The 27,430-nt window shown below is 37.9% G+C and overlaps 1 protein-coding gene across 2 annotated transcripts; it reads right to left on the bottom strand.

The window, feature by feature from the left end:
- Positions 1 to 85: 85 nt before the first annotated feature.
- On the bottom strand, positions 86 to 27,430 carry LOC122310681 (transportin-1-like). 2 transcript variants are annotated; one of them, XM_043124787.1, is made up of 29 exons: positions 26,993 to 27,426; positions 25,714 to 26,001; positions 24,518 to 24,607; positions 24,249 to 24,326; positions 24,065 to 24,145; positions 23,678 to 23,728; positions 23,361 to 23,446; positions 10,462 to 10,528; positions 10,319 to 10,375; positions 10,197 to 10,226; positions 10,014 to 10,073; positions 9,745 to 9,858; positions 8,901 to 9,014; positions 8,307 to 8,405; positions 7,334 to 7,459; positions 7,167 to 7,241; positions 6,933 to 7,004; positions 6,673 to 6,783; positions 5,672 to 5,755; positions 5,036 to 5,143; positions 4,638 to 4,739; positions 4,277 to 4,339; positions 4,117 to 4,191; positions 3,474 to 3,545; positions 3,263 to 3,387; positions 2,765 to 2,816; positions 2,613 to 2,681; positions 2,459 to 2,518; positions 86 to 856 (listed from the first exon to the last, which is right to left on the bottom strand). In XM_043124787.1, the coding sequence occupies exons 1-29, from the start codon at positions 27,179 to 27,181 to the stop codon at positions 773 to 775; spliced, it is 2,682 nt and encodes an 893-aa protein (XP_042980721.1). In that variant the 5' UTR covers positions 27,182 to 27,426; the 3' UTR covers positions 86 to 772. The 2 variants fall into 2 exon arrangements, with proteins under 2 accessions (XP_042980721.1, XP_042980722.1); XM_043124788.1 differs by lacking the exons at positions 86 to 856; positions 2,459 to 2,518; positions 2,613 to 2,681; positions 2,765 to 2,816; positions 3,474 to 3,545 and having other exon boundaries at positions 3,367 to 3,428; positions 26,993 to 27,430.

Here is a 27,430-nt window from a genome sequence, read left to right as displayed (position 1 = left end):
TTGGCGGAAATGAAGAGCTCAATTGCATACAGCATGTGGTCAAAAAGGAAAAGGTAACGTGCAGCATTCACATAGCCAAGCTCAGTTCAAAGAAAATACTCTTTGATAATTTATGAAAAACCCAACCTTACATATATTTTTATTGTTCCCACAATTCAAATCCAGGAGCCGCTGAATAAGAGAAGATGATCAATGGGTCCCGTGTTTTATATAAAGGTACAAATCCAAGAAGATGTGTGTGCCTCAATCCACTAGTACAAAATATGTGAGAACGACAAAAACCTCATCCACCGTAAACTAGGGAAAATTTTGAAGCTCCCGCCCGCCAATCCTCTCCCCGAAAAATAAGAGAAGGAAAAAAAAAGTAGTAAAAAATGACTACTCCAGAAACCCATTGAGAAATATTTAGAAATTTTCTAAATAGAAGACACCAAAAATTAACATTCCATCTGCTTAGAAAGCTGCACCCCTGTACACCATATCCATGCATGTCCCAACCCAACCCCAAGTTGCTTCTATATCAAATCAAATGGTGTATGGATACGACCAATCAAATAAGGTTCCGCGAGTTAGCTCCAAACTTTAACGAGTCAGGCCATCGCAATGCTTTGCCTGAGAAAATTGGGACAGACTTTGCCTTTGGTTAATCATGACCGCAACAAAATCTCGGACAGTGCACACATGACGATCAATATTGATGCAGACACGCCATTCCGAATGAGCACGCTGCCAAAGAGTGCCAGAAGAGAAAATACATCTGCTAAGACTCACATTACACTTGATACTTGGATAATTTGTCCTTCACAGGGGGCTCCAAGGCAGACATACATTGGTCCCACGCTCCATTCCTAAGCATCTGCCAAATAATGTATTGGTGCCAGAAAATCAATATCCATGCCGACTTTTGTTACCATAGACAAAATCTTACAAAATAATAAAAATTTCATCTCCTTCTCAACTAATTTATTAACAAATAATAAATTTTACATTGGTACAATGCAGTGGTGGAACCAGCAATTGTGTTGAGGGGGGGAGGTCAACCTTTTTACTATGCGACAAATTTATGTAAAAAGTAATGCTAGATACCGTCGTTGGATATGCAAGCTCTAAGGACTCCATTTGGAAAAAAAAATGGGGTCCACTATTAAAAAATGATTTTTTTCATGTAGGTTCTAGATTTACCTACTTTTTTCAAAAGTCGGTGAAGCTTGCATATTCTAAAACTGCCAACATCATTTCTCTTATGTAAATTTAAAAGAGATTGAAAAATCATAAAAACATAACTACATATAAAAGTATATCATGGTAATTTGCCACATACGCGTAGAAATAAAATTCTAAACACAACTTAATATATATTTCAAATTCTAACGATAATATTTCATGAAATAATATTCGTCCATTATTATTTTAGTAATAAAATATTCAAAATTTATTTTATTCATATAAACTATCAAGGGATCTTTTAGAATATCATCTTTTGTTCTAGTATGTAAGCTACTCTATCGGATTTAATGCAAAATCTAAATATTTTTGTATCACATTAAACATATAATGCTATAATTGAGTTTAAATAAATTCTTTTCTTGTTTAATGAAGTCTAGAGGATAAAATCTCTTAACTATTTTTCATATAGATCATCGATCTTAAATAATTTTTCTTATATTTTCACTTTAGATTCCATATTAAGAAGCCCAATATTGTATCTCAAAAAATTTTGAGATCCATATTAATAAGCTTATTATTTCTCCTAAACTTAGTTTTAATTTTAATTTTGAAGTGGTCACACCCTTGAAAATAAATAATATATAGAAATTAAACAAAATTTTGGGATTATAAGAAAAAAATTGGAGAGCGACATTTCTAGATATATTGAAATTTTAGAAAATTTTAGAGCATATAAAGATTATAATTTTATTTTATTTTTTGTTGTTGTGGGGGACACTCCATTCCTAAGTAATTAGTTGTGTACTCGCAAGATGTGTGCGGATGATTATGAAGAAATCTGAATGTGGCCTTCTTCGATTACTAATTGTAATATATTAAATATAGAGCAAAGGAGACAATTACATTACAAAATCGTAGAACTATTTTACACTTACAAAAATGTAAACTGCATAAAACTTATTCATGTGACCTTCCAAATTTCTTTAAAACTTAGATTACCAATTTTAGGGACATTTAAGATAAGAATGAATGGCGTGGCTTAACAGGATCAAAATTTCTGCTTTGAGAATTGTATATGTTATTGATTAGTGACCATCAAACAAGAATTTAACAAAAGAATCTAATACATAGAGATATACCCAACACACTAAAAAATATATGGAACAATTGGATATTGCACATGATTCAACCAAGCCTATAGAAGAATTACTAGTTCCATGACATCTATTGAAGTTGGAAGCATATAGGTGATCACAACATTTTTATAAAGATGCTGCAGGAAAACACTAACCTGTTTATAACCATGCAACACCTGGCAAACATCATTATGTAGATCCTCACTTCTTATTTCCTGTTGACATACAAAAACTGACACCATTTAAGTCTTTATTTAGGAAACAGCACAGTAAAATTGATCTCCAAAAGCAAGCCATTCCCATTCTTACATGCCAACTCGCAATCGCTTTGCACAAGAAAACAAGTGAACCTAAAGCCCCCGATGGATTTACTTTAACCTGACATCATATGTGAAAAACCATAAAACATTTTTAGTTACAGATATTTCAAAGTATAAATTCTTAAGGAAGCAGATGTATACCACAGCACATAGTCCTCTGAAAGCATCCTCCTTTTCAACATCATCACGTATCCTGCACAAATTAATTTATCATGAGAAACATGAAGGCATGTGATGCTGAGCCTACACTCAGAAAGCAAAGCAGAATGCCTTTCCCCCTGGCCCTGCGGCCCCCGGGGGGGAAGGGGGGGGGGGGGGGGGGGGGGGGGGGGGGGGGGGGGGGGTTGTTTTGGTGTATGTTCATGAGCATACAAAGACTCACGGGGTTCAAAATGTTTGTAAATCTACCATTCAGTTCAGGGAGCGACGTGAGGAAGTCAGTCCAACAATTTATCTGTAGTAGAACTACTTTAGTAATTTTGAATTCTAAGTCATCTTGCTAGCCGTTGAAGAAAAGTTTGATTATCTTCATCAGGACCTTCTTGACACAACAGTTATCAATACATATACTACAGACAGGAAAAAGGGGTATTGACATAAATAAGTTTCATTAATTAGTGCAGGCAGAGAGCTACTTACATAGACAAAGCAGTGCACCAAGACTGCATGAAATGCTCCATATGTGGTGCCACAATCTCCGGACAAACCCATGCAACCCTTCCAAGTGTTATTGCACTATTTTCTACCAATGACTTGTTGAGCTCCTGCTTGGGATCAAGAAACCCAACTAAAGATGACAAATTTTCTACAATACACACATAGACAGACAAAAATAAAAAACAAAAATCACCTCTGCATGTTTAAGGATTGGAACTAAGCATGAAATAACTGTCAAAACAATTGGAGAAACTTCTTGACGAACCTGAAATTAAAAATCACATCCAGTTTAAACTCCCTCAAGTAAAGGGAATAGTGAATAAAGTCATGGACTTTGTTCTTAGTTTATAAAGAAATATATGGGCTAGAGAGAGATCATAAAATGGTTATAAACTCAAATTTGTCTGTGGCACGGCATCTAGCAGTATAAAGCCAAGATTACAGGCTAGGATTCCATAATCTAGGATCTCCATAATCATATTGCCCGAATGCAAGTTCATGATTGGACATATTATGCAAACCTTAATGAGTCCTTTGTCCATCCAATGACGTTGGCCACTGAAGTAATGATTATTAAAACCATGGAATTCTAAATGACAACTTGCAGACCACCCTAAGAGCCTATGCCAATAAACGAATGCTGTTTTGCTATTAGAGAAGATTACAGATCAAGTATGCCAAAGTCTGCACAAGGTGGACTAATCACCAAAAAAAAAAAAAACATTTCAAGTGACCAAAAAAACAGCTCCCTGGCACTTAATTAGACGGTTAAAATGATACCAAGAGTCAAGCAAAAGCTAAGAGTAATTTAAAAGAGCATGAAGAGCTTGGCATACCTTAACCGCTAATTCCCCAATGGCCCAACATGCATTATTTGCTACTGAAAGAGTTTCCCTCCGATTAGGAGCATTCTGTACATCACATAAGTTACATAGATAAAGAAGGGTACCAAGACTACCGCTTGAGGTAAATAACCATGACATAAGTTTCACTTACCAGTTGCTTCGTTGCAACATCAAGAAATTCAGACAAACGAGGATGCAAATGAACGGGACATACCTAATAAAAATTCATGAAGAAAATTGATATGCATCAAAAATTCTAATAGAAAAATTACCTTACAACAAAATTTATAGCTTCAGAATACCGATTAAAAGAAAAAAATTATAGCCCTACCCTGTTGCCTTATAGTACCTAGCTGCTTTCGTTTTAGAAAAGCCATTTTTTTTGTAGTTTTTAAACATAAGAAGTCACTATGTCCAAGTCCTCAGATGCCACAAGCAGTTCAAGCGATGGGATGTGAACCTATCCTAAGCGCTCAGCATAAAATCAGGTCATCTGATGAATATCAACTTACTCTTGCAAGGTCCCCAAAAAGAGCAAACGCACTCTGTCGGACATCAGAAGCATCATCCATGCAACAGTGCAGAAGCAGGTCTCTCAAATTACTTTGTGAAACCTGCAGAAAAATAATGTAAACACACATAACTATACAATTCAAGGCAGATGTCATATTATGTGACTTTCTTCATACATGGAAATCCACATTCCATTCAGAAATGATGTAATCTCAGCTCTGTTATAGACAACTTGCAATCAACCACACCAAAAAAAAAAAAACTGGAAATTGAAAACTTCACCAAAAAAGAGGCACAATCATTTATTTATTTATTTTCTAACAAGACCCAATGAGTTAGGAGTAAACCAACTAAAGGAAGAAAGCAATTTCAGGAAGTTTCAGGAAAAGGGGAGTACCAGACTCTCTATCCCACTGCCAAGACCCTCAGCAAGTCCGGCGAGCAGATCAAGACAGCAAACAATAAACTCCTTATCATATTGAACCCCTGCTGAAACAGGATCAACCTACAATAGAAGTTCAAGTAAACATCTTGAAAAGATTACAAGCTGGACCATACTTTAGAGGGATCAACATCCTAAGAAAAATACAGTGTGAGATTTTCGTAATGCCATGCAGTTTAAAAATAATTTTTTTTGATGATGCCACATAAATACAGAATACTTGAGGTTTAAAAATTATAAGGATGTTACCAGAATGCACAATGTACATAGGATTCTGAATCGTGACGATAGTGCAGAAATTTGTAATACATTCTTGCAACATTTCACACATTGATTTCTCTTAAGTTGCTCTCACAATTCAAAACAATGATATTTTGTTTGGAGACAAATATATGAATTATGAAACTTTTTGTAGTTTAGGATGCAAAGATAAACATAAGATGTAGCTTGTGGGTGAAAAGTTTAATCACCCTTAAATAAAGATATATAACTTTGGAGAAGCATAAAGTAAGAGTAATGATCCATAGGCAAAATAATAAACAATAAATCATGACTGCTGACTAAACAATCAAGACATCAAATTACTGAAACCTTTGCCACTTGTTGTGTCTGAATGATGCTTATGCACCTCTGAAATACAGGTTCAGCAAATTGAGAGAATCCCGTTCCCAATGCCTGGAAGATGAAAAGCAAATTATTCTTCTGTATTACAGCAACTCCTATTAGTGATCCATTTATGCACTTCTGTGACCAGGATAATGTCTATAAATGGTAAAGATATATGTGACATATATGCATGTGAATGCATGTGGTTAGCACATTAAGCATATATCTGACATATGGTTGTCTGAAGATGGATTTATCTATTTAAAAGAAAACACAGATGATTTAAGAGATATATGGCTCATAAAACTCAACTTGAAGACCTTAGAGTGATGAGTCTCAAACTTTCAAACAGATAGAAACAATCAAAGCTCTGACCCTGTAATTATTCTTATCTCATGAATTTTATACTTCCGTGTTATTGTGATGGATGGATTCTATGGTTTTTTAAAATTAATTTAACATATAAAAATGTCAAAGAATATTAAAGAGAAAGAGTAACAAGAGAAAGAAAGGGGGACCTAATATTGGGAACCAAAGGAGGACACCTATATCATGCGACAGATGTTCAGCAGTAGTAGCACACTGGCTAGAGCCAATATATATAACTGATACATTAGAGTTTCAATATTCCCAGTTTGACAGATCAATATATATTCATTATTTTTTACAAGTACTGCTGCATCACAATTTCACGTGTAATTGCATCTAGTCCAAGAATAAAGCAGAAGAAATGGTGCAATTTTGCAATCATCTGCACAGACACCACTACAAGTCGTTGGACACCTAAAATATTCTGCACAGCAATCTCAAAGTCCCTTGATTTTGTCCACCAAATATTGTTAACATGTTTCTTATAGCAGTAAATGAAGTAGTTAAAAACTATACGAGGGAAGAATACCATCTTAACACAGCACAATTTCTTTCAAGTGTTCCTTCACAATGAAACAATAATGTAGATCAAGATCAAAAGAACTGACTGAAAATACCTGTGCAATAGATGTAAAACACTCCAGCAGCGGAAAGATGTCCTTGTCTGAATTTGAAAGTTGTTGCCACTTCGCAATTAATGGCGGCATCAGAATGTCAAGATAAACGGGCTGCAAATCATAGTGATGGTCAATTGGCATATAATTGTCTTCTCAACAAATGCAATAGGGCAACAGATTTTCAGAACAAGTACCCCACATGAAAAGATCTGGAGCTGGGAAAACAGATGATGGGATTGCCTTTATCATAATGAAAATACCTGATTCAGTGCCCCACCAACAGCATCTGCTAAGGTTCCAATAGCATCATATACAATTCTGAGGTTCCGTCTCTGGATATAATGGCATAAGATTTTAGTTTAACGCAGCAAAGGGTGTACACATAATGACACCAAGCATTAAGCATTGTGCAGAAATCAATTGATAATCAACCAGCATTACATCTCATCATTCTAGCAGAGACAAAATTGTTAAAAGCAAGGCCAGAATGCAACCTGATATTTCCCAAAAGCACACATTAGATGCTGCAAAATGATTTCCAAGCGTGGTGCCAACTCTTCTGCAGCCTCCTGCAAATTAACAAACCACCATTAAGATTTATTACGAAAAATGAAATATTAAAATCACTTCTCAAGAAAGAACATGAGAGTCATGAGAGAACCTCTTCCATTGTTGCAAAAGCTGAACAAGCAGCCTCTTGCACCCGCTTGTTAGGATCCAGTATTCTTCGCAAAAGACCCATAAGAACATTGTCAAACTGCTCATAGCCTTTTTGATGTCCAATACTCTGGGATAGAAAAAGAAGACTGGTTGTCAACCTCAAACAATAGTAAGAATAACAAGTCATAGACAATTCCAGATATGAAATGAATCTTAACGGTATACCATCTATATTATGTATAAAGGCGTATTCAATGTTTTATCAGATACTTTATGTGCCAAAATGGTTTTATGCGAGTTTGATCAGAATTCCCTGCTTCAATAGAGATCTGCATCTAAATTGATTTTAAAATGATATAGGATATGCCAAATAAGGCTCCTATGGATTAAACTGTGAAAGAGTACTGTCAAGTCTTGTTAAATATCTAGTGCAAGCTGCAAGATGTCCAGGACGTGTCATATTTCTTGCAAAAACATTTTTTAAGAATAAATATTCAGCAGAAGATCTGCACAAAAAATATATATCATTTGGTTCAGGAAAGCCTTTTGACACCCTTCAGTTCAACTAAGCTATTTTAAAGGCATGATGTTGCTCCCTAGAATAAGCATGGCTGACTTCTAGCCAGCTTATGAATCATGATGACTACACAGCATCCTAGTAGGGTGGACACCCCATTCCCATTGATCATCCAGGAAATCAGACCAAAAAAACCAATATATAGTCAATAATGAGTTTCTTCAGAGCACCAACGTCCAGTATTCCCATCGTTCTACCCTATTCCAGAGCAACTACATTCTGTTGTTTTGACTAATCCTACCGACTATAAAATATTTAATTTAAAAAACCCACTTAAAAGCTTCAACTCGTTACATGTTCTATCAGCCTAGAAAGGTAAAAGAAGTGAATACATCATAAAGAAACCAATAATGATCTTTGACTATAATTGGACAATAGAATGAAAATATAATTATACCTGAAGAATAAATTTGCTGAAGCGAGAAAGTGTCCAACATGAAATACTCCTAATGAGTGGAAACTTATCATCTAAAAGAGGGATAAGAAATGTGACAATCTGCAAATGAAGAACAACAATTCAATTTTAACTTTTCAAAAAGCTGAGTCTGCAAGCATATAATTTCGTTTTGGTAAAGTAGCAACAGTAAAATAAGAATAAGCACAGTGGAGAATAAGAATCCCATTGCTGACTATCACAAGTTTTTTTAAAAGCGAATAGGCTCAGCACCACCAACCTACTGTTCTGATGGTGATGGCGAAATCATTAAGCTGAAACTAAATTATGTATCAAAAGTACAGCAATTCCATGGTTCCCAGCTAATTGGAAAGTAAGCAATCAAAAACTGAATATTACAAAAATGAACTCTAAGAAGAATGGGGATAGAGAAGCCAACAGACAAGGATGCATTTAAAATTCTAATGCAGAAAAATAAAATTCCAAAGCATGAATACACAAGTTTTGCATATATACATCATATTGGCACCCGTTACCTGTAAGTCACAAACCACCTGCTTCAAACTTGTTAATTGAGATCAGACAACAAAATATTACCTCAGATAAATGAGGATATAGACCATGAATGCAACCTTCACCTATGGCACCAAGAGCCAAGACAGCAGCTTCCCTTTCTTTCCAGGCTGCATCACCTGCGGTGGACAAGTTGGCCTGTGGAAATTCAAAATGTGAAAAACATGCATTTGATACAGGAGCTACTACAGAGAGAAACTATTCCCAGAAGGATACATTTCAACCCCACTTGCACCAAAAACCTTTCTTTTAATCGATAATCAAAATTTTATTGAAAATAAGAATGGGCAACAGTCCAAGTACACGTGACATATACACTTGCACCAAAAACTTAAAATTGTACAAGAATCCTACCTGACGTTTCCAACTACCTTAGAAATAAAGCGATATATTAAAGTGCAATTTACAGCAATGTTCTAAGCAAACAAATCAACAGCAATTCAAGTATTGCTCGTTTTCCTATTCATATATGGGAATATTTAAGGGCTTCAACGTACCAGCACATACTCTGAATTTTACATTAAGGCAAAAAGAAACAATATAAACATATTTTTAAACCAAATTATTGGATAAATAAGTACTCTTAAACATCACAAATATGCTCAGGAAATCAGTTGCCATATTAATAACCAAAATAATCCATCAAAACCTGAAAGATCAAAATGGCAGTTTCAACATTATGGAACCATGTAATGTTATGAGCAATTAAACGTCCATTTATACCAACAGCAAGCAGGAAGTGAATAATAGGTGAGCTACAATACGGATACAGGCTTAGGAGAGAAATTTGAAGAAGAAAAGAAGCAACTAAAGCTATATATCCTTCCACAATCAAATATTTACATCGAATGCCAAACAAATCAACCACCTGAACTATAGGCATCAATGTTGGAAGAATCTCATCTCCAAACACATTTGAGAGTATATCAAGGGCAGCAGCACTGCACTTCCGCAAATTCCATACATTAACAATGTCATCGTCCTGTAGATTTGAAGAATGTGATTTAGAAGAGCACCCCAATGATGTCCCCTTTTTAAAAAGTAGTTAAATGAAAGGAAAGTGATCTTTACGGAGTTGACTTGACCAGACAAACAATTTCAATAAGCAAAGAGAACAATGGTGATATTTTTGCTTACATCATCTTCCACATTATCTGATCCATGAAATCGTGAGGAATGGAAACGAGGTTTGAGATCCTGCAGGGAAAAAATTAGCAGCAGTGAGAAAAAAAAGCAAACTTGAATGAGCAGGATATTACAAGCAAAGAAACATATAAATTAGAAGACTACGGAACTCAATAACAAGAACATGATTCTAACCTGATCACGATCTGGGAGAGACCCATCCTCCTGCAGCAATAAATTGAAGCCAGGTGAATTATGAACAACAGCAAGAACCAATTCAGATACACCCAAAAACCCAAATTGATCGAAAATTTAACCTCAGCATCCACAATGGATTCATCATCATCAGCATAAACCATGTTGGACAACAACACCTGCAACAATAGTAGATACGCTAAAAAGAATTGTATGACTCCAAAGAAAAATGTTATGGAAAATATCAACATAGCGCCAACTGTACCGGAACTAGACGAGGCAAGAACTCTCGTAACTTCTCTGGTGGTAACTGAGCATCACAGTATGCAGACCTGCCAATAATAATCCGTATGGAAAAGGATTTTATCAAAATTGAAAAAGGAAAATTAACTAAAACAATTAAAAGGCATAGTTTAGGAATACCAAACATCATATCCCAGATTCCATAATCATCCCACTTAACAGTTAAGCATTTTTTTTCTCAAGCAACAGTTACTTACATGCCATGTAATATATAAAAGATATTTTTTTCCCATCGTAAAAAAATAGAGAAGAATAAAATAGCCACACCACTAGTATCAGTTTTATTTTTTTCACGCTGACAGTTGCTCCATGCATTGAGTATTTAAATTAAAAAATAAAATAAAAACACCTAAGATATTTTTTATAAGTAAAAATTTATTAATATCATAGGTGTAGCCAAGTACATTGGATGTATACAAGAGGATACACCTAGCTAGGGTGCAGAAAATAGATATAAGGAGATCATGCACATTAAGCCCATCTAGGAAAATAATCCTACAAAAGCCCATATAATACCCCATATGATAAGGGGTAGGTAGTGTATGGGATTCCTCATTACTTGAGAAGGATAAGTTCTTGCTCTTTATAAGGTTCCAATGGGGTTCCAACTACATAATGGACTAGTCTTTTTGGAGTATATCCCATGTGGTTTGAGTCTTCCATTGGGGCGTTACAAATGGTATCAAAGCCTATCCCAACTAAAAATATGGGACTTGAACCGTGCCACCTACAACGGACAAGCCCGACTAGAACGTCGGGAATTTAAGGAGGGTAGATTGTGATACCCCATATGATAAGGATAAGGGTAGGTGGTATATGGGATTCCACATTGCTCGGGAAGGATAAGTTCTTGCTCTTTATAAGGTTCCAATGAGGCTCCAATTGCATAATTGACTAGTCTTTTTGGAATATAGCCCATGTGGTTTGGGTCTTCCATTGGGGCATTACAGCCCAAGAAGGAGAAATTAAAAATCTATCCAATCTAGACCAAGCCCAAAGATGCGCCTACCTCAATTTAGGTTTTGCCCATAAACCCAAGCTTTTACAAGCCACTGTAAATTCCCCAACACCCTCCCCAATACTTTTTTTATCGGTAATCAAGAAGTTTAATTCATAGAAATAGACAAAGCTCAAGTATACAGGGAGTATACATGAGAAGTACCTAACTAGAATTTACAACTGACAATAAAAGGTCATGCACATTTAGTCCGTTACAAACAATGGCCCCCACTCATAAGAACAATGTTTTAAAGAAGAAAACTTTAGCTCCTCTATTGTTCTCTCATGGTTTTCGAAACTTCTATCATTTCGCTCCCACCAAATACGCCAACACATACATATAGGAACCATTTTCCAAATTGTTGCAACTTGTGGATTACCTCGAAGGGCTCTCCAACTTGCTAGAAAATCCAACAATCTAAGAGGCATGACCCATGATAATCCAATTCCTGCAAAAAAGTCATCCTACATGGTCCTGGCCACCTCGCAATGCAAAAGCAGATGATCTACTGATTCACCATTCTTTTTAGACATGCAACACCAGTCCAACACCATTACCCGACATTTCCTTAATTATCTGTAATGAGAATTTTGTCCAATGACGCTGTCTAAAAAAAATAAAAATAAAAACTACTTTTGAATGAGTTTTCGTCTACCAAATACTCTTCCATGGGAATGTGGGCATACCTGGACTCCTTAAAACTTTTTGAAATGATCTGACAATGAATTTGCCTTTCTTGGAAGGGCTCTAGATCAGCTTATCTATTGTACCCTCAATCAAACTTACGGATTACAGTACCACATAGAACTCTGTGATAGCCTCCAACTCCTAGTCTTGGGTTGTCCTAGTGAAATCAATATTCCATTGAGAGGAGCCACTAGAAGAGGCCAAGAGGTTTGCTATCGCTGCATCCTTTGCTCATGCGAGCTCAAATATGGTAGGGAAAGTGTCTTGGAGGCTTCGTTCACCACATTATTTGTCATACAAAAATCTGACAAGAGAGTCTTAACCCACTACAATATGTGCATGTCTTCGGAAGGTCTCCCTCCCAACCCTTTCTAATGTATTTCCAGAAACCCACCCCATATGGACTGCATACCTCATACGAGCACCATCTGCCCCAAGCCTCCCCGCATCTATAACGGACTTCCACAAGGCCTCCCTTTCGTGTTGGTACCGCCACAACCATTTACACAATAAGGCTTGGTTGAATTTCATCAAGTTACGAATCCCCAGTCCACCCCCAAACTCCTTAACACTCGTAAACTCTGAACGATCCTACTAGAAATATATCTTAGTCCCCAAACATTCCAAGATAGAATGTTGGCTTCATATTACAATTGGTTCTGCCCTCCCTCTAGTCCTCCCTCGACTTGAACTACCTCCCTTAGCGTCATAGTTGATTTCCGAAGTAAGACACTTTAACTCCCTACTCTTCTTAGATCTTGGTTTTGTTCCAAGTAAGTGACCCGCCTCAATTGCAGTGAGTAGTGCATTGAATTGGTTGTCAAATCCTCCGCATGTAGTCCCCACGCACTGCTGTATCCCTTTAACCTTTTTCAAAACCAATCCGATGATGAACCAGCTATATTGTTGATCGGTGGAAGAGATATTAGGGGACCTAGTGGAGACCAAGCTGTAAAGGATTCATTTCCAGCAATCTTTAGGATCACATGTGAGAAAAATGCATCAGTGGCTAATTGTATGGAGTTATTTGGGGACCTAGTCTAGCAGAACAAGAATTTCACTAGAGCCGCCCAAGGCTGGGAAGTTGGCAGCATTGAGGAGTTCTTTGCTCTTCTATACTCCATGAGGCCGAGAATTCAAGGAGTAGACAAGATGTGGTGATGTATCATACAGATTAGGAAATAATAATAATAAATAAATAAATAGATATATATTAAAAAAAGATATATAAATAAAACAATAAAATAATTAGATTTTAGTCTAGTTATTATTTAATTATTAAACATTTTTATTTTTGAATAGTATTATTATTAATAGATAAATGTAGTCCAATTCGGATTGGAATGTTCCTTATCTACATTATCAATTTATTTCTACTAATTTTTGAATCCTAATCCATTGACCGAGTCCCTCTTGAAGTAAACTACTGATCTTCGTTTAGAACTCTTCTAGTTATTAGAACCTTAGCCATTGACCGAGTTTCATCTTATGGAATCCAGTGATCGACTTCGAGTTGAACTCATCCAACCATTCCTCTCATCTATATAGATCCCTTCTCCCTTACAAAACTGAAAACACAACACCATAGTCTTTCCATTCTTCTTTCGGCAAGCCACATCCATATCTCTGGACCTCTCGAAGCTTTTTGCCGCCATAGCCCTCGGCTCAGTCACTAGTTACTACGCATCTCTCTTTTCCCCAGTTTGTCGTGTGATCTTTTTTCTCGGTAAGCTCTTTATCGATTTTTCTTCTGCTACCAAACGCCTTGCTTCTTCTGTATTACTTTCTTCTAGCATCAGACACCTTAGAATAGATGTGTTAATGGTTGTTGTACCTCCCAAAGAGATTGTCAGTAGCTTTTTCATATAGCATTAAAAGAAAAAGAAAGCTCAATTACCCTGCTGCTCTCTCTCTCTCCCCTCCTCTCTAACATTAATTGCTCCCTGTCTCTCTTTCAATGGCTTTTCTTCATCCATTTGTTTAACAACAGATCACACTAGAAACTACTACATATGTAGGTAGTATTAATCATGCTTCTGTTAGCCAAGTCGAAAGTGTTGGGTAACTTTCCATAAAGTATAGAATTTTAATTTGGAAGCTCAATTACAATCTTACCCTTTATTCATAGTTACACTCTACTCTACAGCATATGGTTTCGATGTTTCTCATACCTCTTCCACTATTTGCACGTAACTCTCCCCAACCACATAAATATTCGAAATATGTGCCCTCTATCCCTTCTTGAGATGTTTAAATTACAGAATTACCCATGCCTGATTAGTATTAATCGTTAGAAATATTTTCACAGTTAAAATAAGAATTGTAGATTTTAGGAAAAATAGATTAATCTAGTATTTCAAGCTTTAATTACAAAGTAAGTGTCTAATTAGAAATTAATCTAGTATTTTATAGGTGTTCAATTTCGTGCCGAAAATATTGGATTAGCTCTACGAGGTAAGTAGTTTGATCATAAATTCGAATTAGCATAAGTTAGCTAGTTATATGTATTATTATTAAAGCCAATTCTCTTGAAGCCAGTGTTTACGTATCACACATGTCATGACATTTTCAAATACGTAATTCATCATATTTCATTCCACATATTATAGTTATGTACGTATCATGCATCTCACGTTGCATAAGACAAAGACGTAAGCTTTCATAAAATCAAGTGTAAGATAAGCTCAAAATAGTTAATCAAATGAACATTCAGATGCATGGTACCAACACAGTTTCAGGATGGGTGTGCAAGCCACAGACTAAAGCGTGATCCACCGTATTAGGCCAGAGTACTGCACAGTCGGCTTCCTTTGCTGAAGCAGGGGAAGTTAGTGCACAACCTTGCATACAAGGTTAAGTGTGTTGGCCAGCCAGATAAGTCAGATCAATCAAAACAATCAGTTAATTCAAATAAATCAGTCATATGCATATCATAAGCATCAGAGTGAATTATCATGATTTTAAGTTCTCAGCATTAAATGTTTTATGAAAAACCTTATGTTAAGTATGTTTACGTTATAATGAGTTTTTTACTGAGTCATCGATTCATTTTAGTTGTTTTTATGTTTTTAAACCACCCCAAGTAAGCATGATGATGAGTAAGAGTAAACGGGCCAGGCTTAGTTGGAGTAATTGATTAAATTCCAAACTCCCTAGAATAAATTATTTTTTTTCTGACAAAGTTTATTTAGTTGTTTCATTCAATTTTATTCATAGACATGTTTTTATAAAGAAAATTCTTTTTATGAAATAAATGGTTATTTTATTTTTTATTTAAAAAAAATGATATTTCTTGCCTGGATATTTTTATGAAAAAATGTGACACTCCTAGCCTACGAAAAGGGGGAGTTAAATGTGGATTCCCACCGGTAAAGGTACATTCTCGGTCCGCTCTTTCTATATGTCTCTTACACAACCACAGAATACGAAATTCCCATAGAGAAAGATAAGGAGAAACAAGGCGCCTCCCAAAGCGGCATTTTTTGTATAGACAACAAAATTAGGTAAGATCTTGACGACGTAGGTAAGATCTTGACGACGGATAATCTACGAAGACGTAAGGTGATCATAGTATATTTGGTGTTGCATGTGCAGGAAATATGGCGTAACTGTGGATCATTTATTGTTGCATTGTGAGGTGGCTGGAAAGTTATGGAATGAAGTGTTTAATAGAATGGACTAAGCTTGGGTTATGTCAGCCACAATGACAAAGCTCTTGGCCAGCTGGATAAATCTATGAGGTCTCCCACAAATTGCAGCAGTGTGAAAAATGATACCCATTAGTATAATGTGGCACCTGTGGAAGGAGCGAAATGACCAAACATTTAAATATAAGGAGCACTCACTAGTAGAACTTAGATGATTTTTGTTAGCACTCTTTTTCTTTGGGCTACAGTTGTACATTGTTGTGGCCTCGATTTTCATATTTTTTTTATTTCTATTACTTTTTTCTTTATAAGTCTATTTCTATTACTTCTCTCTGCCTATTCATATCAATATAATTGTTTACTTATAAAAAAATAAAAAATAAAAGATATCAGGGGATAACATCTTCCGCAGACCCAACTCCAAACTGTAGACTGGGCCCTAAATATTCCTCCTCGCAAGGCACCAATGACAACCCCATCATTCCCTCCACATCATCTCCTGCATACAAATCCTATGCGCCCTCCACTACACCATTGTTGTTGTCACCACCTAGTCCAAAGTTGTGTGTCAACCCACAAGGTGCCTAAAGAGGTACCGAGAAACTGGTTCCCTCCATCATGGGTGGTGGAGCCATGGACACCATTTGAAGCTTTGGGTTGGTAGAAAACCCAAAAAATCCCTCAAGTCTTGGCAATGCCTCAAGTTCCTTCACCTCCAACATGGGTGCTGTCGTTTCGACAAAGGGTACATTGACAGGGGGTGCACCACTCACCGGCGATCCTTTCTATGCCACTTTGATAGACCCTACACCTCCCCCAAGACTCTGGGTTATACTATTTTCCTTCAACGCCAGCAGAGAGACCACTAACCAGGGGAAGTTTAGCACACGTCAGTGAACTTTTGTGTGTCATCTGTGGTGGAGGGTAGTCCAATTCTGCAATCTCTACACTGATACCCGATTCTCCTTTTGACCCGCCACTCTCTCTTGGGCTTGGGTATCGAAACTGGGCCAAATCCAACTTTCTTTTTTCCTTTATCCAATTTTACAGAATTTGGCCCATCACTTATCACGCCCAGCCCGCTCTTTTGCTTATATGACTTCTGATTCAGCTCCCCCTTATTGGGCCTTACAACTCAACTTTCTTTTTTCCTTTATCCAACAACTAAGATGAATGTATCAAGACTCATCAAATTTAAAAAGATCATATTTCAAAATAGCTTTTAGCATTCCTGCACTAGAAAAGATTATAATGACTATTACCCATAATTCATAACCTTGAGAGACGGTATTGCATATGAATGGACCTAGAGAAACAACATTCCCAATCTTGCACTGGAATTAAAGAGCCAAAATAGGACTAAAAGAACTCGATCAAGAAGAAAGCAAGACCATGAAAATCATCCAAGAATTTCAAATTCTGAACCAATATCTTCACATATATACAAATATAGCATATTGGTGGGTGGGTGTAGAGAAAAGGGGGAGGGAGCAATATATTGTACACAACAATTTGTGAAAATGTAGATGTGTGTGTTGGATTGAGAGATTGTCAAAACTACCACATAGATTAGCCCACCAGATGCCAACAGCCTAAATAATAAAAATCAGTTTGACTCGAACATTAATTGAGGTCACCTACTTTCCACCGATCACATTAAAAAATTGAGCAGTAAAAAGATTTCTTTATCAAAAAATAAAAAATAAAAAATAAAAATAAAAAAAAATAAAATAAAAATAAAATAAAATAAAATTGAACAGTAAATTCAGCACACAAAAAAGAGAACACTAAAAAAGCTCGTTTTCCTTCTATTTACTAATTTTTTTTTTTTTTGATAAGTAAACAGTAGTATTAATAATAATAGGCATAGCCCAAGTACACAAGATGGTATACAAGAGGTAAGACCTATCTAGGTAGCTACAGTAGTCACTAGAAACTCATGTACATTTAGGCCATTAAAGTCTATAGCTAGCGACCACAGAAATAAAGTGCTGAAAAAAAAGATACAAAGCTCCTCCGTTGTCCTCTCCTTGTCTTCAAAAGTTCGTTCATTTCGCTCTTGCCAAATGCACCACATAATGCAGATAGGTACCATCTTCCACACAGCTTTGATATGTAGGTCTCCCCCCGGCATCGCCCAACTGGCTAGTAATTCAACTACTGACTTCGGCATCACCCAGTTTAACCCTACACGACGGAATACTTCACACCACACGGCACTAGCTGTCTCACAATGTAGCAGGAGATGATTCACTGATTCACCAGCTCTCTTACACATACAACACCAATCAGTAATGATTACCCGCCTCTTCCGCAGATTATCGGTAGTCAAAATCTTACCCAGGGCTACTGTCCAAATGAAGAACAGTGATTTGGGCGGTGCTCTATTCCTCCACAATCTTCTCCATGGAAACGGAGCATTCGGTATAGCTGTAAGGGCCTTATAATAAGAGCGAACCGAGAAAATACCCTTTCCCGTATATTTCCACCACAGCTTATCTTCATGCAAACCATTCGGCTTCATAGAGTACACTAGGTTGAAAAAATCTGTAAAACTGTTTACTTCCCAATCATGTGCTGCTCTATAAAAAGTGACGTTCCAGTGAACATGGTCCCCTGAGCGAACCAAAAGGTCCGCGACCGAAGCTTCTTGGTCACAAGCCACTTGATATACACAAGGAAAAGCGTCCTTCAATGCCTCTCCCCACACCAAATGTCCCTCCAAAAACTTACACGTGTGCCTTCCCCCACCAAAAGTTTAGTATGGTTGGCAAACAGATTCCATCCCCTTCTTATTTGCTTCCAAATCCCCACTCCATACGATCCATTCCCCTCTCTAGTACACCATCCCCCCCATAGGCTGCCATATTTACTGTGAACTACTACTTTCCATAAAGCTTCCGGCTCCATATTATATCTCCAAAACCATTTCCCTAGAAGAGCCCGATTGAATTTTCTCAAGTTCTTTATCCCCAATCCTCCTGAAGAAATTGGTCTGCAAACCGTGTCCCATTTGATTAGGTGAAACTTGAATTCATCCCCCAAACCACTCCAAAGGAAATCGCGATACAGTTTTTCAATCCTTGCCGCCACCGAAGCTGGAATTGTAAACAAAGACAGAAAATAAGTGGGTAAGTTAGAAAGAGTACTCTTTATCAAGGTCACCCGGCCTCCTTTCGACAAGTACAGTCTCTTCCATCCAGCCAATCTTCTCTCTATTTTCTCAATCACTGTATCCCATATAGCTATGGCTCGTGAAGCCGCCCCCAACGGTAAACCCAAATATGTCATAGGAAGAGTGGCTACCTTACACCCCAACGTGTTAGCCAACTGTCGAGATCTACTCACATTCCCAACTGGTACTAATTCTGATTTATCAAAATTTACTCTCAAACCTGATGCTGCTTCAAAGCATAACAGCAACGCTTTCAGAGTTCTAAGTTGTTCTTGATCAGCCTCACAAAAAATTAAAGTATCATCAGCAAAAAGTAAATGAGAGATTGAGATAATGCCCCTATTCAGATCACCCACAGAAAAACCAGCCAACAAACCATTATTAACTAGAGCCATTAACATCCTACTCAGGGCTTCCATGATTATAACAAAGAGGAGTGGGGATAGCGGATCCCCTTGTCTTAGACCTCTCGAGCTGTTAAAAAAACCTTCTGGACTGCCATTAATCAAAATTGAGAATCTTGCTGTTGAAATGCACCATCTAATCCACCTACACCATTTTTCCCCAAATCCACACCTCCTCAAAAGATAGATAAGAAAGTCCCAATTTACATGATCATATGCCTTTTCCATGTCTAATTTACAAATAATCCCTGCCATACCGGATTTTAATCTACTATCCAAGCATTCATTGGCTATTAAAACCGAATCCAGAATTTGACGACCCCTAACAAAGGCATTTTGTGGCTTTGAGATTATCTTACCAAGGGACTCTCCCAACCTGTTTGCTAATACCTTTGAAATAATTTTATAGACCCCGTTAATGAGGCTAACGGGCCTATAATCCTTCACTTCCACAGCCTCGGTCTTCTTCGGAATTAATGCAATAAAAGTCGTATTCAAACTTTTCTGAAATTTCCCAGACGAGAATAATTCCTGGAAGACATTCAACAAATCCTCTTTTATCACCTCCCAACAAGTGTAGAAGAACCCCATCGAAAAACCGTCTGGTCCTGGCGCTTTGTCTTTCCCCATTCGTCTGATCACTTCATATATCTCCTCTTCCTCAAACGCTCTTTCCAACCTAGCTGCTGTCTGCGGCTCAATGGAATCAAAAACAAGACCATCCACTCTAGGCCTCCATCCCTCCCTTTCTGTAAATAATTGTTCATAGAAATTCAGCACGTGTTCCCGTATCACAGGGGCCTCAGTACACTCTCTACCATTTATATTCAGCATCTCAATGGTATTATTCCTCCTATGAGAGTTTGCCACTCTATGGAAAAATTTCGTACTTCTATCCCCTTCTTTCAACCACAAAGCTCTTGATTTTTGTCGCCAAGAGATCTCTTCACAAGATAATACCCTTTCCAACTCTGAAGTCAATTCTGCCTTTCTTGATCTTTCCTCTACGGTGAGAGCTCGACCTTCATTGATCCTATCAAGAACCTGCAATTCTCCCATCATGACTTTCTTTTGCTCCCCTAGATCCCCAAAAGATTGGGAATTCCACAGTTTTAGATCTTCCTTTAAAGCCTTTAGTTTGCCTGCAAGTATATGAGAGGGAGTGCCATTAAACTGATACGAGGACCACCAGCTCCTTACCCTATCCACAAAACCCTCACTTTTAAGCCACATGTTTTCAAACTTGAAGTACCTACGCCCACTTTGAATGCCTCCCCCATCCAGTAGAATTGGAAAGTGATCTGAGCATAGACGCGGCAATCTTCTTTGACAAACCTCTGGATACTGACATTTCCATTCTGGCGATATTAAGAATCTATCCAACCGTGACCATGTCTGACTATTGGACCAAGTAAATGGGCCACCGATAAGTGGTAAATCCACCAAATTCAACTCAAAGATGCAATCAGAAAACTCCGTCATGGCTGGACGTATACGACTATCCCCTGATCTTTCACTTGGGAACCTTGTGATGTTAAAGTCCCCTCCTATGCACCACGGGAGATCCCACCAGCTGTGTACCCCCGCAATTTCTTCCCAAAGTTGATGTCTGATGGTATCAACATTCGGTCCATAAATTCCTGCAAAAGCCCACAAAAAGTTATCTTCCACCATCTTAAGAGAGACGGCCACCATATATTCCCCTATGAACTCCTCCCTCTTCATCATCACCCTTTTGTCCCACATCACAAGAATACCCCCCGAAGCCCCATTCGAAGCCAAATAAACCCAGTCCACGTATGGGCAATGCCATACACTTCTCACTATTTTTCTGGTTACCAGTTTCAACTTGGTCTCTTGTAGACATACAATATCCACCCGCCATTCTCGTAGCAAGTTTTTTATGCGAGAGCACTTATTATTCTCATTTAGCCCCCGAACATTCCACGAAACTATTTTTGGCTTCATAAAGAAACAAACGTACCCTTCCCTTTGACCCTATCACGGCTTGAACTACCCTCGTTCAAGGACCAATCCAATCTCTTAAGCTCCCTTCGTTTCTTGGCTCCTTTATTTTTAGAATGCGAATGGCCCACCTCTATGGCCGTGAGAAGAGCCAAAAACTGTTCTTCATAGCCTACACACTTCATACCCACTATCTGTTGAATGTCTTTAACCTTGTTGAAAACCCAATCCGACATCTCACACTCATTTGGTAGAAGACAGTCTAAAGGAAATGGACTCTTGTCCCCCTGCCCTTCACACTGATTATGGCCTTCCCATTCCACCATTGTGTTCATTATCTCCACTCCCTCTGAGGTGGTTTCAGATGAATTACCAGGAATCTCCCTTAAGGTCATCGGCTGATTTAATTCTTGAGAGTCAGGAACCATTATTATTTCATCACTTTGAGCCGTAGGATCCTCCCTTAGGATCTCCGAACTGTTCTGTCCCCCAACAGCAAGTGGTAAAGCTCTCGGGATATGCTGTATTTCGATTTCCTCCAAGTTCTCTTCATCCCGTTCGAATCCGTGTTCTACGAGAAGGTCCAGGTGTTCTCCCTCTGAGCCATGCAACTCCGTTTGAGCGAAATACTCCACCATACTACCTATCGGTAAGTTCTGTGCGTAAATATCTGGGAAAAGGACCGTCGGAGGCTGAATCTTGTCTTTTTCCTCCACACGATGCGGTAAAATCTGCTCCACCCTTCTCGCCGGCGATGTCTGTGATGCCGGCAAAACTTTCGCCGTCGTTATCTGTTCGGCCTGAGTTTGGGTCGACGTGGACTTCTGTTCTGCCGATGTATATGGGTCAGGTCTCGGGTTTCGAATCCTCCAGGTTTTTTGAGGTAGCGGATCGTGAGATGAGGCCGGGTCATACGGCTTCCTAAGCGGGCCTTTACCCGTGGGCCCCTTTCTGCCCAGATGAGAAGGCCTCGTGGCCCTAGCTTCCTCCCCCTCCAGGCCCAGATCCGGCCCAAAATAAGCCTGCCCCATTTCTTTCTTTAATAAGCACTCTATTTTCCTATGTAAGTCTAAAATCTGCGTTTTTGCTTCCCACAACAACTTCAATGTTTCCCCATCAGACACGCCACCTAGCTGTCTACTACTACTCTGCCCCTGGATCAGGCACGTCTCTCTGTCAGGGACATTACTCAACGCCATACCTTCTTCATTTTCAGTACGCTGCTCCTTCGGCTGCTCCACCATCAGTGCCTCCTTGTAGGACAAAGGCTGTGACTGCACCAACCACTGCTTGCCTATCATCTTCTTCCTACTGTCCTCAGTTTGCACTTTTCTCCTTTCATCAACAAAATCCCACAGCACCTCCCCCATCTTAATCCACCCACTTCCCTCTTCCTCTGGTATGAATATGAAGTTCCTCCTCCCACCAACTCCATACTCTACCACTGCCAGATAACGACCTCTCGAATTTGAACACCGTTGAGCAATGAAACTACTGCTGCCTTCCCTTTTTGAGGTATAAAATTCCTTTTGTTCTTCCTTTGAACAGACCGCCATGGCCTTTGCCAACCACTGCACCGCTAATGGACCCAGAGCTATCTGTGCCACCATCCTCCAAGTTTTTTCTGTGATAACCACCCTGCCCCCCTCCTTTACGAGAGAAAAGCATTTTGAATCAATCACAACCTCCTTACACCACTGCATAACGTAAAGCAAGAACCTAAACTAAGCACCGCCGTGAGAACCGTCGTTAACTACCCCAACTAAAGAAATTGAAAAGCACTAACCATCACAGGAGAGAAAATGTACGGAGAGAAAAAAGTTGACTACCCCTCCCTTCAAATTGAAATTTATTTACTAATTGAAGGCACCTTAACACAAAATTAAGTTGCATGTTAGAAGAGACTCAAGAAACAAAAAAGAAAGCTCCCACATAAATGACCACAATTCATACATAAATTCGATCAGCCACAAACAGGATTACCAAAATTCACAAGCCTCCAGAGCCACTTCATCATCATTATCCTTGTTGACTTGCAACATGTATTCAATTACATTCCCCAGATGTGGCTGAATCACAATGTAAAAAATTGCATCAGCAACACTTAAAAGAAGTGGTAGCGTTAAATTAAACAATAGGCATTGCAAGATAAGATAGCATGGTATTGTGATGCACAACAAAACATGCCACTAGACACTCAATGGGAAACTATATACCAAAAATTGCAATAGAGGAAGCAGCACATAATAGAAACAGAAATACACATGTAAAACTATAATGGAGCAGAACAAAAAGCTAACCTCCAAGAAAGATGGACGGACTTCGATTAGCTGAACAAATGCTGCACAAACCTATAGGTATACAAGAAATAGGTGAGATCACAGACAAGCTTATAGGACATTAATAGCATTTCCTGTTCCATCAAAAATAACAAAAACCACTAAGAAGCCCAAGAGTGGAAAATAGAAAGCTAAAACCAACTATTGGTGCAAGCAAAAGCATTCCACTATCTTAGTAATAATACAAATACCAGTGCTCAACAATATGACCAATTCAAAATTTAAAATACAGTCCAACTCTCTCCAAACCGGCATAGGACACATGAAATAAAATAAAAAAATATCATATTGACAGTTAATTTCATCCATCATTAACACAAGGATGGTAAGACAAGACAAAGTGCTTACCAATTTCCGCACTTCCGAGGCAGGGTCATGAGCAAGAACAAACAAACCCTGAAGATATTGCTCCATGGATACATATAAAGCCTGAGACATTCAGCTTATAACAGTAACTATCTCCAAGGTGCATGAATTGTTCTGGATAAGGGCCAGTGGGAACTGATAAAGCAATTTATTAAATTGTACTTACGGTGGGCATCAACATAATGTATTGATTAACAGAACCCAGGGAAAGCTTTCTTAATGAAGCATGTGGTGACTGGAAAAACTGTTATAACAAAAACCAGGTTAAAAATCACCAAAAAAAAAAAAACCCGAATAGCTGCATGAAAATGTACAGGCTTCCATTCTAAACTTGTGTGCAGAACATTCATAATATATTAATATTCGTTCAACAGATAATGTGAAATGAAGATAGAATAAAAGAAATGATTTTTGAAATCAAAGAAAAAAAATTACCTTGTATAATCTAGGAAGAAATATGCTGATAGGACGCTCAGCTAAGCCAGGTACATCTGAATCAAGAACTTGAGGGATATCCTCACAAATCTGTTTTATTACACACAACAATGAGTCAAGTTATTATTCTAATTATTATTTTTAAGTATCAACGAGTCAAGATTATAAAATCTATTTTTACTTATCAAAAAGAATTATAAAATTTTTTTTTAATAAGTAAAAAGAATTATAAAATCTATTTTAAGAAAAGGTTAGATTATAACAGCTCTCTGATATGGACAGCTAAAGTACTAATAAAAAACAGCTAAAGTGTAATCGTTTGAGTACTTGTAGATGTTCCCACAAAATGATACCAAGTAGAAATAAAAGAAACACTGAAAATACATTGTTAGCAACGCCCTGCAAAGTGAATTTGTGAAATAAACCAAACAGCTATGTGTCCTCTCTCCCAAGTGTGTGCGTGTGCACACAAACATCATTAAAGCTAAAAAAAATAACGTGTGCAGCCAACCACACAAGCATTTAGGGCAGTTGGGACAAATGATGAAGATGATGACAGTGACAATATGGGGATGAGTTGAGCACGTGTGAGTGAATAAGTATCAGCTTGAGAGCATGTTACACCCACATAGAATGGTTAATACAGCTGGAAACTAAATTTTGCAGCAGATGATGGCAATTATGTCCATTGAGTCCAAAACATAAGCATAAACATAACGTAGCTTCAGGTCTTGTTCACCATGCTATAAAAAAATCAAGGGGGATACACAAAACGGCTGGAAATAGATATTACCTTAGAGCCAAATTATATTTCTTTCTATCAACTTACAAGCCTGATCAAAAATTCATGTTCCACTTTTTTGATCTTACTGATGAATCTTTTTTTGTAAATCTTGCACTATTTTACAGCTGCATGCACATATCAGACTTATAGATTTCTGAAAAAGTTCCTACCCAATCATACAAAGCATCTTAAACCCAAATTCATGCCCAAGGCCCCAAGCATAAGTAATGAGCGAGACTATATTAAAGCAGAACAAGACAAAAGAGTTGATAAGTCATATCCATAGTAGAGAAGCTTTTTGGTACATGTCCTTCATTCCAAACACCAGTTTAGATGAGAAATAATATTTTTTGGTAGGTAAGTTTAGATGAGAAATAATGATAATCCATCAAATGAAGGATGTAGAAAATACCTTGGATAAAGCATCCATAGCACCTTCCATGTGATTGATGTCATTACTGTCTAAGCAATTGACTAGAGCTTGCAACAACTCAGGCCATCCCAAAACTCCCCCTAGTTGAACAACAACACTAATAATGGTCCCAACTGTAGATCTAATGTGCCTATCCGCTGCTCCCATGCAAGGCAACAACTCTGATTTTATATATTGCTGGTTTACAGGAGCCATGGATTTATATTCGGTTCTAAGGTTATTTTTCAAGAGCAGGCCAGCAGCTTGTCGAGTTTCCACCGACTTACCCTGTTCAGAAGTTCCAAAAAAGAAAATGAATTAATTTGAAACCTAACATTCGAAAGTTCATCAATGCACAGAAAACTACACGCATTCAAGGTATATACAAACAAAACTACAAGCTCATCATTTGGAAATTGAAAAGATGGAGTTCCAATATTTGATTAATATGTAAAAGTCCACAATACACGTGCACTCAGTTCCTACAGAGACATATTTATGTATGAGCATATTGAAAGAGACTAAAAACAACTGATCCATGCATCCATGAAAACTAACGAACTCTCTGAAAATCGAATTTTCCTCGTCCAAAAATCCATGAAAGTATCAAACTATCTGAAATTTGTATTTTTCTTTTCTGCGAAGAGAAGGAATGGGCTTTTGGTATTCAAGTGAACATTTAAGGGAATATCTTGGGTCATGAAATTTAAATTTGGTCAGTTTGTTTCTTGAACAGGGCTTGTTTGGCTGTCCCAAAGAATTTATTGGCTTTGCTCGTCTCAATGGATAATCGATCCAAAGTTCAATGATCCAACTCCTCTCCACTGAATAACCATCAATGAAGCAAAAAGTAAATGTAAAGTCTATGCATCTAAAAATAGTAATCAAGTAACGCAATAGTTAATGAAAATATATTCCAGAAACAAAAGGATTGTCCAGTGGCATAACGAAGCCAATTTAACATTCTACAGCACCTTTCCCCTCCTCCGTTCGAAGAGTCAATTAAAAAACCAACTCCACCAACTAAACATGCCTAAACCCAACTCGAGTTAAATAGAACTCGAAGAAGTGCAATCAAATCGTCCTTTCAATCCACCATCAAGCTATTCATATGCACTCATTGGTCAACAAACACAGAAAATCTAACAAAAACCTTCTTTTCCAATCAACAGCCAACCAGTTCAATCAAATCCAAAAACACAAGAAAACTCCTTAAAACCCCTACATATACAACACGGTCAAAACCAAGCGAGACTAAATGTCCAACGAATCGGGCTACCTCGGCATGTGCGAAAATGAAAGCGAGGTAGTTATTGAAATCGGGGAACTGAGAGTACTGCTGGAGTTGCTGCCAAATCTGAGACTTGTCGGCGGAGGAAGAGGAATGGGAAATCTGCTGCTCCAGGAGCCCGCAGATCTCTCTAAACCCCTCCTCCTTGGGCAGCCACTGGGCACTACTCGCCTCCATTATTCAACGATTTTTCTAGCTTAATCTAAATCCCTTTTGTTGGGGGGTGGGGGTGTTCCGCTAACTATAAGGGTTTTGGAATCGGAGGAAGAACTCTATGACAGGTTACGAGGATTCGTTGGTGGGCGGAACAGAACCAAAGAGGCCGAGTTATGTTTGTGTTCAAAATATATTGTCCTGTGAGACAGGCGATTGCATTAGTGGTCTTTCACTATTTCACTTGTCACTGGGTCTTGAATCTTGGTAGCG

This window comes from Carya illinoinensis, chromosome 5, assembly GCF_018687715.1.
Source record: "Carya illinoinensis cultivar Pawnee chromosome 5, C.illinoinensisPawnee_v1, whole genome shotgun sequence".
Classification (NCBI taxonomy): Eukaryota; Viridiplantae; Streptophyta; class Magnoliopsida; order Fagales; family Juglandaceae; genus Carya; species Carya illinoinensis.
This window is presented reverse-complemented; position numbering and strand designations above follow the sequence as displayed.

Bases quoted from the DNA above. Each gene is read 5' to 3' on its own strand.
- LOC122310681 (XM_043124787.1), bottom strand. From the start codon at position 27,181: ATGGAGGCGAGTAGTGCCCAGTGGCTGCCCAAGGAGGAGGGGTTTAGA. The intron at 7,460-8,306 runs GTATAATTATAT...TTTCTATCCCAG, and splicing joins TCAGCAAATTTATTCTTCAG to AGTATTGGACATCAAAAAGG. The intron at 2,817-3,262 runs GTAAGTAGCTCT...TAATTTGTGCAG, and splicing joins TGGTGCACTGCTTTGTCTAT to GATACGTGATGATGTTGAAA.